Below are 15,045 nucleotides of genomic sequence, written 5' to 3' on the forward strand. Positions count from 1 at the left end.
CGTTCAAACATATCCTTTTTATGTGCAAATGCATAGTGTCCTAACACACCCTTCCACATGCCTTTTAGACGGCTTGCGGGTTTGGATGTAGATGTTGATGCAGATTACTATCCTTTGACAGTATCTTTACGAAAAGGCTTTCTTCGGTCTTTAATTTAGTTTATTATCTCTTAGGTTCAAAATTACTTAAAAACCAGGCTAGAGTAAATGAGCTAATACTAATAAAAATTCTGCTTTGAAAATATTTTTGTAAGGATTAAAAAGCATAAATTGTATGAAATTTTAAACTGTCAACATATTTCTTAGATTTGAAGTTACTTTAAAAGCTTGCGGGGGGAGGTAAGATAAAACTGATAAAAATATTTCTTTTTGTGGACCTTATTAATGGAGAATAAAAACGCTTATACACAATATAAATCTACCATGAGGTGAAATTACTAAAAATGTACATAAAATTATGTTTTAAAACTTAATTCTCTGTGAAATTAGGAATAAGGTAACCTTAAAGTGTTGTTACAAGCCTCGAAATTCTCAAAATTTTCGTAACCTCCCGGACCCCCACTACTACTGGGAGGTTAGTCCTCCCCCTTGTCCTTATCTTGGATCCAACACTGGCTGAGAATACCAGAAACAGGTACCGTAAAACGGGCATGGTCATGGTCATATGCCTTGGTTATTTTACTTTTAGCGTGTTTTTGATGATATTTGCAGGTAATTATTTTTGCGAACTACATTCTACCTAATTTTGTTCTAATAGAATAATATATCCCTTGGTAATCGAATGCAAGGGGGTTCAAGCCACCCCTTCACTCCGACACTTATAATATTTTTTAGCACTTAATGACCTTAACTTAGTGCTGAGGTTTTTACCCCATTGCTGACTATTTTCAATACTTTTGAGTAATTTATTAGCAATCAACCCTTGAAGCGAGGAATAGCTGTTTAGTGTCACTTTAGAAAAATGAATTTTGCTTTTCTTGTTTTTTTATTTAGAAGTTGGTACCACTTGAATAAAATATGTGGTGAAATATCACTCCCTAAGAAAAAATCTATGGAGTTCTAGTGGCGTAATATTATGCCCATAGCACGCAACGTGTTAAAACAAGTTTCCAAGTAACCTCAAGTTTCCTCTTAGGCATCATTTTGAAGAACCAAATTTTCGCCTCTCTCGAAAAAACAATTTCATTATGAATATCAGGTGTTTGGAATACAATTTTGTGGCTCTCAATAAGTTTTACCATTGACACTGAGATCAAAGTCGTCTTGCGTACAAAATTGAGAAAGCTTATTGCTATGTGTATAGTAAAATTGATCAAATCATATTATGCAGTATCTTTGCATGCCTTGTATTCAAAGGCAGGATTGGTGGACCCTAAAAAATTGAAGGTATGATGTGTTGTGACATTGCAGAAGCAATGGTTACGTAAAGTAGAGTTCAAATAGATGCTTGGTAGTAGTAGTTAATACTGCGGTTTGCCTTCCTTATGCTGAGCACCGTCACAATGCATTGTATTATTTGTACTTTGGCTCCCTTCGAAAGTAACCCCAAAAATTGTCAGAGTTACCTTTAGTGTCAAATAACCTTGTTTTACGGTATAACCGTTTTACCTGGTGGGTTTTTATGAAATATGAATTCTTTAGGAAAATAAAATTAGAACTACGTAGGCAATTTAGATCATAACGTCTTACATTAGTAAATGGCACACAACCGTGTTAGTTGGCGATCTTACAATAGTTGCAAAATAGTTAACCCAATTCTTATATTTATAGTTAACGCAATTATATTATTTAAGAATCGATCTTAAGTTTTTTGCAATTCCTGGCTGTGACTGTTTTCACCTGGTTTAAGAGTTCAAAATAGAAAATGTTCACAGCAAATATTTATCAGAGTAATATAAAACTATTTCAATGCATTTCGTCTCATCGTAAAAATAGGTAGCTTTGATAAAATCTGTAAAAAAATTAAAATGACCGCATATCTCATTATCTACATGCGTGTCCGTGCAATTCAAGGCGTACCATGCAATTGATTTGCTGCTTGGTTTGAACGACGCGAGGGCGGATGTATAAAGATTCTCACACAGTAATACAAAATCATTATCTTTGCGGCTGAGAAATCCACTTCCGAGTGGTGTTCTATGTTTTGTAAAGTAACCTAACATGCAAGGAGTAACAATTGATCCTTAAAAAAACAAATAATGGTCTGCTTGAAAATGACACGAAAATGCTATAGTAAGTAGATCCTTGTCCATAAAAAATATTAGCTATTTTTATTTTCAATGAATACGATGACTTTTTTTAGTTTCATTGCTGTGGACATAAAATTCATTTATTTTTATGCTAAATATCTTGTTATCTTACAAGCATTCATGAATATTTTTGCTAAAATTTCCAAGATATTTTCCATAAACAATGTAAGCTATAGTGCTTTAGTTTAATGTTTCCGTGGAGCATAACGGACTATTGATGGGAATGATTAGGCAAGACATTTCTCTCATTCCTAGACGAAAAATACTTCCGGTAGGTCTTTTGATAACCGTGTGATAGTTAATGAAACACCCAACCTTTTGCACAAACTTTTGTATTCGTAAGATTTCAGTTAAATTTTCTTTGAGAATTAAAAATGAGATGTAAAAAACTTTAACATCTCTGTATTCCTACAATATATTCAAAATAAAATGTTCAATATACGGAGGAATTCAGAATCCAATTAGAGCAGATAATAAAATAATTGCTTGCATGTTTTTTCTTTATAATCTCTTACAAAACATTTTGTAATTTTTTCATTAGATAGACAATTTTTTTAGTTGCTTCTTAGCATCCCTAATTAGTAATTATGTAGCGCTTCTAGAGTACCTTTGAATCCCAAGTTAACGGAAATTTAATGAGAATTAAACCCCGGTGGTATTTTAATGTCAAATGTTTTACGGTAGGGTCGTTTTACCTGGTGGGCTTTTATGAAATACGAATTCTCCAGGAAAATAATAACCTGGACTTTTTTGCTTGATGCCGTGGTATCAGTATATTATATTTGCTTTCAAAATTTATTATAATCAGATTTTGAACTGTAGCCATAATTTGCTAAAAAATAGGCTTTGCTGAAAAATTTGCTTTGTATTACTTATCATCATTGCATGTTAAAATATATTGCACTTCTCTCCGTGAGAGTTATTTTAATAGGTAAAAAGTTTGATTCGTACTTTTCAATTAAAATCATAATTCGTACTACATATTTCAACGCTGAGGCTTCATCAGCTTTTAAAATTTTGTACATTAACTTGTAAAAATGTAATTTCCTTGTAAGTGTACATGATTAACCTAACGATGACGCTTAGCACTGATACATGTTAAATTTTGGAGGAAAAGTATGAATATAATTATGAGTATTACATAAAATCGCTGTATTGTGTAGGAATGTTTACCGAATAAAATGTAATTAGGGTTCTTTCCAATTCCATTTGGAGAACGCTGAAGTCTGTTTTTGTTTTGCATGTGACACTCGATCTTTGTAAGCTACGGAATCATGTATGGAAAAGAAATCTTGAAAACAATTACTTGATATTAGGCGGGTTGGAATTGTGTGGTATGCCCGTGGCGTTACATGGTAAAAATCAACGCACAAAATTCCACGGTTAGATTGCCATTATCTTTCTGCGGAATCCCACAAGCTACACGCTTTGTAAATAATCTCCAAATCGTTGTGTCACGTTGGAATGGGGAGTAAAATTGGCAAATAATTGGGTGTCATGCTGTATGAATAAAGTTTTGCTTAATCTAGGCCCTCTATTTGATGAATCTCCGCTTTTACTTTTCTAAAGTGTATTGCGGCCAAAGTCATTTAGATATACGTTTTTTGGGTTTTTAGAGGATTCCAAGTTCTACAAGATGTACCACGTATGTACTCACGTATGTACTACATGATAGGGTTTTATTTATTTATTTATATAACGCCAAAAACAGCAATATGGCCTTTACATTGGGTTTATAAACAAAATAAATTATGTAAATATAATGTAAAAACATGCATAAAAATAATCTCATAAATAACAACCATTTTCAACATGTACAATGCTTACAAAAGGTAAGTGTTAAAAAGATAGTCTTTTCAATTGGTTATTACGGTGCGGAAACGTAAACATTGAAAAAGAAGACGAGAAAAGATTGGAGGCATTCGAGATGTGGGTATGGAGAAGAATGGAGAAGGTGAAATCGACGGAGAGGAAAAGGAACGACGAAGTGCTGGATATGGTTGGCGAGGGGAGGCAGCTTTTAGATGAGGTACGGAGGAGACAGAATTTATGGATGGAGCGAATACTTAGCGGGGAGGGGATGTTGAAAACGGTGTTAGAGGGTAGAATGTTAGGGAAACGAAGGAGGGGAAGGAAAATAATGGGATATTTAGATAGATTGAAAGGGAGTAGGCCTTACAGTGAATTGAAGAAGGTTGCGCTGGAGGGAAAGGGAGGCTCCCAGATCACTTCTTTAGTACTCCATGGAAACCTACCTTAATCGGTAGAATACTGTAATAATAATTAAAATTGGTGTGGGAGGTAAAGAGGTTAAGAGAAGAATAAGTATTTGAGATTGAATTGAAAATAAGCGGTAAAAGAGGTATCTGTGAGATATTGCCAGACGGAAATTCGGCCGGTGTATAGCAGCATTGCGGGTTTTGCGAGCTGGAATGCGGAGCGAAAAGAATGTAAAGGGTTCCACGTACTACAAGGCATTTTAGTTTTAGGTGCAAGCAGCAGTATATTCCAACCGGCATTGAGTCAAGCATCATAATATATTCCATATTTCAGTGTTTTATTTAAAAAATAATTGAATATTTGGATTATGGAGGTAATAGTTTTATAAGCAGCCATAGATGAAACAGCTCCCTGAGGATCAGTCATAATAAAATGAATGTGAAAGTGCGCATGCATTGATATGGTGAGGCATCACCAAATATTATTAATTGTAAGTAGCTTTTCAAAGTGCGCTCAAAATTCACGGAACAAATTTATTCCCTACAACTGACGTCGTTGTTAGTTTGGAATCTGCGAAGATGAATCAGTCTTTCAAATTTTGTAAAGCAAATTTTCTATGTTAGGCTGAAGAAGTTGTCATTTTGAACTCGTTTTCCCTTCAGGAAATGAAGCTTAAACACATCTTTTTCTAAATCTTGTCGAAGCTTAAATATTTTGCAAGGAGTTGATGGAGTCCAGATCCGTTTATTCTTGCAGACCACCGGTTTTGAAAAAAATACAACTTTGTCGCTCCTACATATGTACTCCTTTATGTGTACTCCTTCGTGTACTCCTTCCATATGTACTCCTCCCATTCCTCAGGACTTTGTCTTTATTCCGTATCCATCTCATCTCGTTTTGACCATATATTAGGTTTTATTTATTTCTCTTTTCATGAGGTTGATGCTTTTTTTCTCTCTCCTTCCCTATGCTTTGAGATGCACGTCATCAACACATGACTTAATGACTTTGTTACTTTTTTTTTCTCACAAAAATAGAAGTGCAAGGATTTCCTGTCGTAATACAGACTGGTATAGCCTCGCTGCTCCACCCAACTAAGACTTCGTGGAAAATAAACCGGCTCTATCCTCATATATAATAACTACAGACATGATAAAAAGTGCACTTGCAAAGGCAGTGGTCACATCGGCATTTACCTACATCTAAATAGTGCCCAGCAAGCTGACTCAATAGGCGTGTGGTGGGGACTGTTAGCACCTAGTATTTAGTCAAGTCTTTTATTTTTAGGGGAATAAGGAATTATCATATCTATCCGTCCCGCAATATATTTCTATTAATTTATCGCTTCTGTCGGACCTGAAAATATAGTGGGATGCAAACATTATGTCATCCGTGTCACTCTTAAAGATATCCTTTCTCAATTGCTCAAATAATCTAAGCCTAGCGCGCAGCCTCCGACTCTCTAGCGGCTCTCGACAAAATTCTGATCTGTGCAACGCTTTCCTTGCGGCTGTGGAAGTTTTAATCGAATCGAATTTAATGTAAATATAAAATATGCATTATTAATGTATTCATGAATTCTCACTTGCGTTTATCCTTGCGTGATTGGTGAAATACATCAGAAGTGGAGAGTGAAAGTGAATGGTGAAAATTTTGATGCTAGAATACTAAAAACCGAAATGCAGTCCGAAACCGTTTTCCTTTTACTAGAGTAACAATTTTCCCTAAGGAACAGCAAAGGTATCATGAAGTAGCGTCAAAAATTTGTCATATTAGTTCCTTTTTTGACGAGGTATTTACAGACGTGAAAGTTAAAACGGTTAAAACGGGTACTCACAAGGGATAATTAAAAGAGGTGGTAAATACTTCAAAAATGTATATGAGCGTAGTCGATATTGAATTTTATTTTAACTATTAATTTCTGCTGGAAATTAATCATTGAAATGCTAAAAAAATGCAACAAGAGTACGAGGTATGGAATTATTTTAATCTCGCTCATTTTTATTAGCATGCGAAAAACATATTTTACACAAAACTTTTTTCTTTAAATAAATCCTCAAATCAGTGTATCTTTTTGAAGAAGGATTCTAAACTTAAGATCTAAAGCAATTGCTTCGTGGGCTACGTTTTTAATGTAAAGTAATTTATATTGTAATATCATTCGTAATTTCCTGCAAAACATTTTACTGGGAACAAAATGGTTCCATCAATCAAAAAAATCCTAAATAGATATATCCTTGGCGTGCGAAGAATAAAATTTAAAAAAATTGTTGAAATATCGTTGAAGATGAAAATTAGCATCAAAGTAGATTAGATTAAATTTACCTAAAAGGTTACTAGCAGCATTTTTAATGCTATGCATGCACTTCATTATTGAGGAAAAAGATATATGGTTATTATCAGACGGGGGATTAGGTTATATTAAGATATCTGTTCAAGAAGAAGATGCACCGCTAACGGGATCCAACTATTGAAATCTGAGTTAGTATAATACTAGGGGGGTCACCATCACTCGGGATATCTCCTGGAGTAAACACATGCGCGAAGTTTGCTGACTCTAGTAAAACCTCTCTTGTAGTAAGCTGCTGGCGAGTGGAACATGCCATTAACTTAAAGGTGGCTCCCAGGATATTATGTAGTTGAAGATAGCCGCAGACAGAAGGGAGAGGGAAAGAACGGAAGAAAACGCCAATCACATGAAGTAGAATTGGAATGGGGACTTTGATAGGGAAAATAATTTAGTGGACTAAGATGCTTCGTTTGTATCCCAGTAGTACGTTTTGTATATTTTATATCTGCAATCCACTTTATTTGTCAACTGGAGTGGCTTTGTACAAATTTTTGGTCACTCTTGTGCAATGTAGATCAAACAAACCTAAAAGTTAGCCGTATTTTTTTTTTTAATTTTTTATTCCCCGTTGGAAATGTATAATTCTCGTAAATTCTAATGGAAGAGACTTTGTTTAAGACTTTGAACCATTTTCTAAATACTTAATTCTTTTCAAGTGTGTTTTTTTAAACTCACCTTATCATGGGGTGACTTAGTCTCACAGACAGGAATAAGATTTAATTTTTTTGCACTAAGACTGGTTATCTAAGCTTCAATTTTTGGATTCCATTTTTAGTTTTCAATGGCCCCTGCATATAATGAACAGCATGAAAAGTCGAAAACCTTTTCTCGTGAATGAAAATTTAAACATTTTTCGACACACTTTTCAAAATATTTGCTTGTTTAGAAACCCTTTTTTAACTTTAGTAACTCTAAAAGGCAACTGGACATCCTGGTTGATTTGGTGCTTTAGAATTTAATATATTACTTGAAATGTGGAGTACAAAAATATTTTGTTTTGAGTAATTGTCACTCCATGGATCAATTTTCCTCACAACGCTCTTCTAGTTATAACGAAAGATATCTCTATCCTGAAACCCATATTAAGGTTCCTTCCGGCACGAATCATACCCTTGCTTGGTTATATTGCTAATGACTATTGATTTTTCATCATAAACATCATATTTTTTTACAGAATATTCAGACGAATTCAGAATACTCTTACGGCTTCGTAATTTCATCTTAGGCTGGAACTTGCATGTACATATTTTTCTGTCATTTAAAGATGTTACACAGTATTAAAATAACTTAGCTCTTTCCATGAGGAGAAATTTTAATCTCATGAACAATATTTAGCCAAAATATTTTATGTTTAGGAATGGATAGCAATAGTATAGAAATTCTCCTCGTAAAATTGGTAATCACAGGGAATTCTTTTAATGCTTCACATTTTGCATCCTTCTGTACTTACCGATGACTCTAACAGCTTGCTGCTTATGTAATTCAAAAAGTTCAGTAATAAGGAATTGCTTAGATCATTCTCATATTGATTTTTAAATTTAGATCATTCTCATAGTGACGGTTAAATTTAGATCATTCTCATATTGATGTTTAAAAGCTCCAATTTTCGACTTTTGTGAAAAATAAAGGAAAGGAAGTCATCTTTTTAGGAATACGCTTTAGAACATTTTATTTCTCGACTCCGAGGAGATTTCTGGTCAGCTTTACGCCTTTCAATTGTCATATGACCTTCACCAAAGAGATGTGAATTTCAGGTTAGCAACAGTAGCACGGTTATGGATAAACAATTGTTAAATTTATAGCTTTCTTATACTTCATGGGAAAGAATATTCTAAATATATTTTACCATCCTGCCTGCGAAGCTATCGAATGAAACGATAGAATTAAAACTTTTCTTACCTCTGGATAAAGTTAGGTATCAAAGTTATTCTTAGCTGTGACATTACTTCACTGATATTACAAATGGTTTTTCATGAGAGCACTTTATGACTCGCGGTACTTATAAGTTACCAGTATTTGATAAAGCATAGAAGGGCAAAATATAATTGCGCTGTTTTATCACTTACAAACGATGTTGTTTCGATAGTGACCACTGAAGAAAGTGTCCATTGAGTACAAAGTATCAGCAGGCTTAAATGATAACTTATCTATGGCGAACACCTTATTGCCTTACAAACAAGTCTTCGTTTTCGCCTTTAGGAGAAAAAAAAATTCTGTAATCCATTTCACGCAAATGATTATCTAGTGTATATAGTAAATATCATGAAAAAATTAGAGTTTAGGAAAACTATATTTGAAAGGTGTTTTACTCTGCTTTATAAGTCAAGAAAAACATTATCATATCAATAGAGTTGCTTGCCTAATTGTAAGTTATTAAATATGGAAACAGAAGTGACGACCTTTGTTGATTGAGTTAATTTATATTGTCTAAGGAAGCAACACACAACTTCGCCTATTCTTATTGCATGGTGTTCCCGATACAATTGCGAGTTCACACAGGAACTTTATTGTTTAGTGTTCAAAGTGAAATTGTGATTTGCCCTGTTATTTTTACTACTTAAGTTTCTGTCGCATGAGAGTGGTCGATATAATGACTGAGGTAAATCGGAAAGAATGATAGAATACAGGATTTGTTGTATTTTTTTATTATTTACAACCATAATAAGATGAAGTTTCATTGATGAACAAGGAAGGGATAAATATCCATTGAACACCAAGTCACATCAGGGTTTGGATGGTGACTAATCGATGATTACGAACAACTAAGTGCCTAAACAAACAAAACAAGATCAACAGGAAAAGTTCGTCAATAGGAGACGCTGTCATCACGCGTCAGACACGTGAAGTGCAGTTTTAGAAGGTCGGGGCGATAGGTTGAACAGACTGGGGGAGGTGGGCGCCGGAGGCCCGGAATCCGTTAGCGTCGGAGATGTACTCAACGGTGAACGTCTGTCCTTCTGGTGACGTGAAGGTGTAGGAGCCCTGCTTCACGAGGACATTGTCGTCTCCCTCGTTGTTCGGGACCAGTTGGCCGGCTTCACTGACTGTGGTGCCATCGCCAGTCACGTACCTATGTGCACAATACAAGGAATACGGATTAGTTGAAAAAAGGAATAAAATCCGGATATCTTAACGTAGAGTGGAATTTTTCCATATGGAAATAAACACTTGCAATTTTCCACGATTATAAGATTTACTACCATCTAAGTTTCCATGTTAATTCATTTTCCTTAAGATACAAATTGTGTATGTTGCACTAAAAATATCGAAACCTGGGTGGTAATAAATTTAACAACCGTGGGAAATTGCAAGTGTTTATTCCAATAGTTAAAAAAGGATATAAATGATAATAGAGATTACTAAGATGTAAAAATAGTGTGTAATGTACTAAAATCATCGACACCTACCTCATAATAAAGCTTATAATTCTGGAAAATTGCAAGTGTTTATGTCAAAAGTTAAATAAAGTATATAAATGATAATAGAGTTCACTCTTTTTTCAACCTTGTTCAAATTCTTAGAATATGTGAGTGCTCTAATTGAAGCAAGTGGATCACAATTAGAAATTCTAAATTAGTTTATTTCCATTCAGCAGTCAGTGATTAATGCTTGATGAAAGGGTAGTATATCTGATAAAGGTGACTAAACAACCAAACGTTGATTGCAATTGATTTTATCGATGATGCTCGAAATGTATATTTGGCAGAATATTTCACTTGTTGAACTGAAAGTATGTTTACGAAATTGCGCGAGGATAAGTTGTGGAGCAGTCTTGTTCACTACAACTTTTACTTAATAAAGGTGACAGCTCAAAAAGAGCGTTCATCGTTTCAGAGCAAATTAAAATGACACAGGATTTTTATAATTTTCGAAAAGATAGAATTCCCCTTAAAATAAACCAGCAGCTAGGAAGATATTTTGTCCTTCTAGAGACATGGAAAGGGAGGCTCCCTGACCACTTCTTTAGTACTCCATGGAAACGTACCTTAATCGGTAGAATACTATATAAAAGAGACATGAAAAATATGTCTTTAAAAAGTACGGTTCGAAATAAGCTAAGCCCCGTTGCTATAAACGCCTAGAATCATTGAGGCCGCATATTTTAAAATGTTGGTATGCACTCGCTTTGTCGTTTGTAATCTTGTCCGGGTAAACTATTGCAATTCAATTTTAATCCACTTTCCAATTAGTTAAGCTCATAGAAAATTTATTATACCTTTTATAGTTTAAGATAAAAACTTCGGTTTTCTATTGAATTTATTTTTTATTATTTTTCCAACAACCAGCCATTTTATATCGTTGAAATGCCATCATCGTTATTCTTAGTTTTCCTTAATCATTAAGTAAATTGTATTTACCTGAGGGTGAACTGTCCAGCCTCGTCTCTGACCTCGTCCCTCAGCAGAACTGGAATCACTGGAGCGGGCTGGAATCCAAATTGTGGTCTTCCAGAGACGACTACCACGGCAACGGCGAAAAAGACAATTGCCTGTTGGAAGAATAGATAGAATTTGAATTTGAGTAATTTCTTCCTAGGGATCCTGATATTTCCACAATTTGTAATCGTCTAGTTGCCCAAAATTAGAGACTATATTGGCTGTGATTCTCATTTCGTTTGTAAATTAATCGGGTGAATTAAATAGAGTAATATCTACATACGCATACTTTAATACATGCTTGTTCAATGCCACGTAATAATTGGGCAATAATGATCATCTACTCTTATATACAGAAATTGACGCAAAAGTTTCAAGGCAGATATGCATATTATTTCCTAAAAGGAAACCACTGAGGTTTCCTATTATTTCCTATTATTATTTCGATCTTTTTTTTATATCTTTATCGTTAAGTATATTCTATTTGCATCAGTCTTCTAATCTACCACTTTATTAGGCAATGCTTTCAAAATTTTAAGTGTGAGTTAATTTGTATCTTAATCTGAATAAATGTGAACTAAGATTGAAGTAAGAGCGCAATCATTTCATTTAAACCAAATTTCAATCTAAATAAATTAATGATGCAGACACAGATAAATTGCGTATTTGAAGATATAAACTAATAGAATAAAATGCGCAACTAGACTTGAAACTTAAACTTAGGCAATCAATTTTTAAGTATTGCTTCACCTTTTACGCATAATTTTGTGTGAAATTCCCCTTTGTTGATGGATTTTAGTAGCCTCTCCTGAGATGCTTGCACTCTGGAGTTATTTTAAGTTTGAAGGGTGTTTACATTCCTAAATATGCTCCCTTGGAAGGTTGAGCCGAAAATAAATATCCCAGCTGTAACTTTCACCCCTCAGTCTGTACGGCATAACAGGTCGCCGCCTTCTTCCTGCGTTTTCGTACGATGCCGCCAGCAATGGACACTCTCGCGTCTTCAGCACAAAAGTACATTTGGTGGGGCGGGAAAAAAGGTCATTGCTTTCGTTTAGCCATTTCGAAGGCAGTGAAAGTAAACAGAGGACCATACTTGCAACCGGTATTCCGTCGTGTCCTGTAATCCGACGTCCTGAGAAGGTAACCTCCCATCGGCCAAAATAATTTCGTCAGGTTTTTAGCGAAATATTTTTCAATACAATAGCGATAATAATTCCATTATTTGATGTGTAGGTAAGTTTCCTACTCTTGTATTGTACATATGAGCATAAATGGAAGAGGTTTTTTTTAGGTTCTACAAAAAAAATAATTCACTGCACTACACGATACGTGTCGATGCGTGAATGCATTTATACGTGATATGTTTCGCACCTTTCGTCTCAATTCACGCTTGAAAATGATTTAAAAGCACCAAAAAGTGTCGTGTATTTGTGGTAAATAATGTTTCTTCGAGGAAAATACGATTTATCTTTCATTTAAATTGATTATTAAGTTGATGAATATTCAATGCGTTCATAAAAAAATTGAACTGAAGCCATTTCTTCTAATCGAAGAAGCAGACAATTTTTAAGACTGGCTTAGTATGTACGACGGATGCAGTGTATGCCAAATGGATTATGATTTATTTGATCAAATTTTGTCCTTTATTGAAGAAACTTATTTATCTTAAAAAACACAAAAATCGTAACGGGTCAAACCTCTAATAATATTTATCCTAAAACTAAAAGCACAAAATACGCAACTAAAGATTAAAAAAAGCCATTTTGATTATAGTAAAAATAAAATTATGAAGTCCTATTTTTTGGTGCAACTATTTCATGACAACTGACGATCTAATGTGTTGGATGATGAGTCATCATTTTACTCAATATACTCTATTATGCCGTTAAAGTTCCAGCTCATTTTCAAGTCTATTGATACAGGTTTTGTTATCTTTACGATAGGGGGTAATAATTATGACAAATGAAGTCCAACGCGACAGCTTGGCCTTATATTTGATCAGAATTTATCTTAAATACCAAAATATTACTTAAGAATGATCCAAGAGTAAAAAAATATAACTTATCAAAATATAGTTATGCCGTCCACAGATATTACTTGGTCCAACGTATCAAAAGGAATGTTTCAGAGGTAATATTTCTTAGTTGGTTCCACAATCCGTATATCATATTTCGTAAAAATTTTCCAAATAATTAACCATGGTGTCGGAAATCCTTTTGGAAATCCATTCGGAAAGCCGAGGTGAAACAAATATCTTTTCCGAGTAACTATGGCTACGTTAGGTAAGTACTCACGAGTTTCATTTTGGTGGTGATGTGGAAGAGATCCGACTTCTGAGCTACACTGATAGGAATAGACCGTCCTGATGCACTGACTGGTTGATTGTGATGCCTGTCGAGTCTATCCCCGGCCAATTTATACGAAAACGTTCCCCAAAACCTTCTTCCGGTGCATTCTACGGGAAGAATATTGCTTATTCCCACTTTCAGACCTATGCGTTCCCACACCACAAGAAACCCCTTCCGAATTATTTATTTCTGTCTCCATATATTGCCCAGAGGCGATGAAATTTCTGTAAGAGGGGCGAGGTCAGATGACATTTCCAATCGTAAAAACATTTCTCTCCTTCGTTTTCATGTCTTTCCTTCCTGTTGTGTGACACTGTCCGAATTCCCACGCCCGAGCAAGCTGTGGGATCGTTCGATCCGTAAAGAACCTGTGTAGCCATTGATCGGTGATTGAATGAATCACCTTATGCACGCCCCCTTACAATCCTAACCAATGAATCACTTGCTTGGAACATTATTTCCAATGAAGGCTGTACTGATATCCAATTCGCGATTAACTTTTATGGACTATTTTTTGCATTTGCCTCAGATATGCTTTAAGTAGAACCTAAAAAGCATGGGCGCAGCTAATAATTAATGCCAGGGGGGTTTTAGGCGCAAGTAATACTTTGGGGTGTGGGGGTATTCTATACCCGCCAGGTTAAGTGCTAGTCGCGGGGGCCCTCCTCCATGAAATTTTTAGATTAATGGTTCAAAATGACTATTTTTACCGCTTTATGAGAGATATTTGATAAATCCTAACACTATTCTATAAGTAATACTAACAAATTAAGTAAAATGGATTAAACTTTAAAATTTCTCTGATCTCTGGGGAGGGGAGGGTTTATCCCACTAAACCTCCTCCCTCGATGCACCACTGCTACAAAGTAACTTGGAAAAGATCGTATAACACTTGAAAATGGTGTGAGTTGAAAAAACACGGCGTGTTGTGTATTGAGTTAAGTTTTTCACCCGAACTTGTTATAAAATCTCTTTGATTTATAATGGAAGGGGTCTGCCACACAATACGGTAAACAACCATTTTTATAGGGTGCTTCATTCCTGATATAACTAATGCGTTACCAATACATTGGAGGTTAGAATTTCACTCACTGCGGGTTGCCAACCCAAAATGGCAGAGAAAATTTTGAAGATTGATTTGGTATGTAAGAAGGATGTGATATGTATACAAATTGACCCACAGGTTGAGTGTCATTTTTGACATCAAATTTTTGTAGCTTTGCTTCGAGAAATATTCATGAAAATTGACATACTTATAGGGAAAGGACCTAAGTTTTGTTGAGTGTGAGCAAAGTTTTACAATTTTGACCTTTTGACCTCACAATGTGGGACCAAACCTATATGTGGGTGTTTAAGGAGTGAATTGTGATTTGTTTACCAATTTTTGTCTTTCATCGAAAACATTTATTTAAAGGAAATGAATCGTAAGAGTTTAATCCGCCAATAATATTTAATATATGGGGGTACATTCTCGTACCAACAATTTATGAATTAAGATT

The 15,045-nt window shown here is 34.8% G+C and overlaps 1 protein-coding gene across 1 annotated transcript; it reads right to left on the reverse strand.

Moving 5' to 3' along the window:
- Positions 1–9,449: 9,449 nt before the first annotated feature.
- On the reverse strand, positions 9,450–13,798 carry LOC124160480 (larval cuticle protein 65Ag1-like). The gene is made up of 4 exons (XM_046536332.1): positions 13,753–13,798; positions 13,493–13,653; positions 11,178–11,308; positions 9,450–9,889 (listed from the first exon to the last, which is right to left on the reverse strand). The coding sequence occupies exons 1-4, from the start codon at positions 13,796–13,798 to the stop codon at positions 9,673–9,675; spliced, it is 555 nt and encodes a 184-aa protein (XP_046392288.1). The 3' UTR covers positions 9,450–9,672.
- Between the last annotated feature and the right edge of the window lie 1,247 nt (positions 13,799–15,045).

The sequence above is a fragment of the Ischnura elegans genome, chromosome 6 (genome assembly GCF_921293095.1).
Source record: "Ischnura elegans chromosome 6, ioIscEleg1.1, whole genome shotgun sequence".
Taxonomy (NCBI): domain Eukaryota; kingdom Metazoa; phylum Arthropoda; class Insecta; order Odonata; family Coenagrionidae; genus Ischnura; species Ischnura elegans.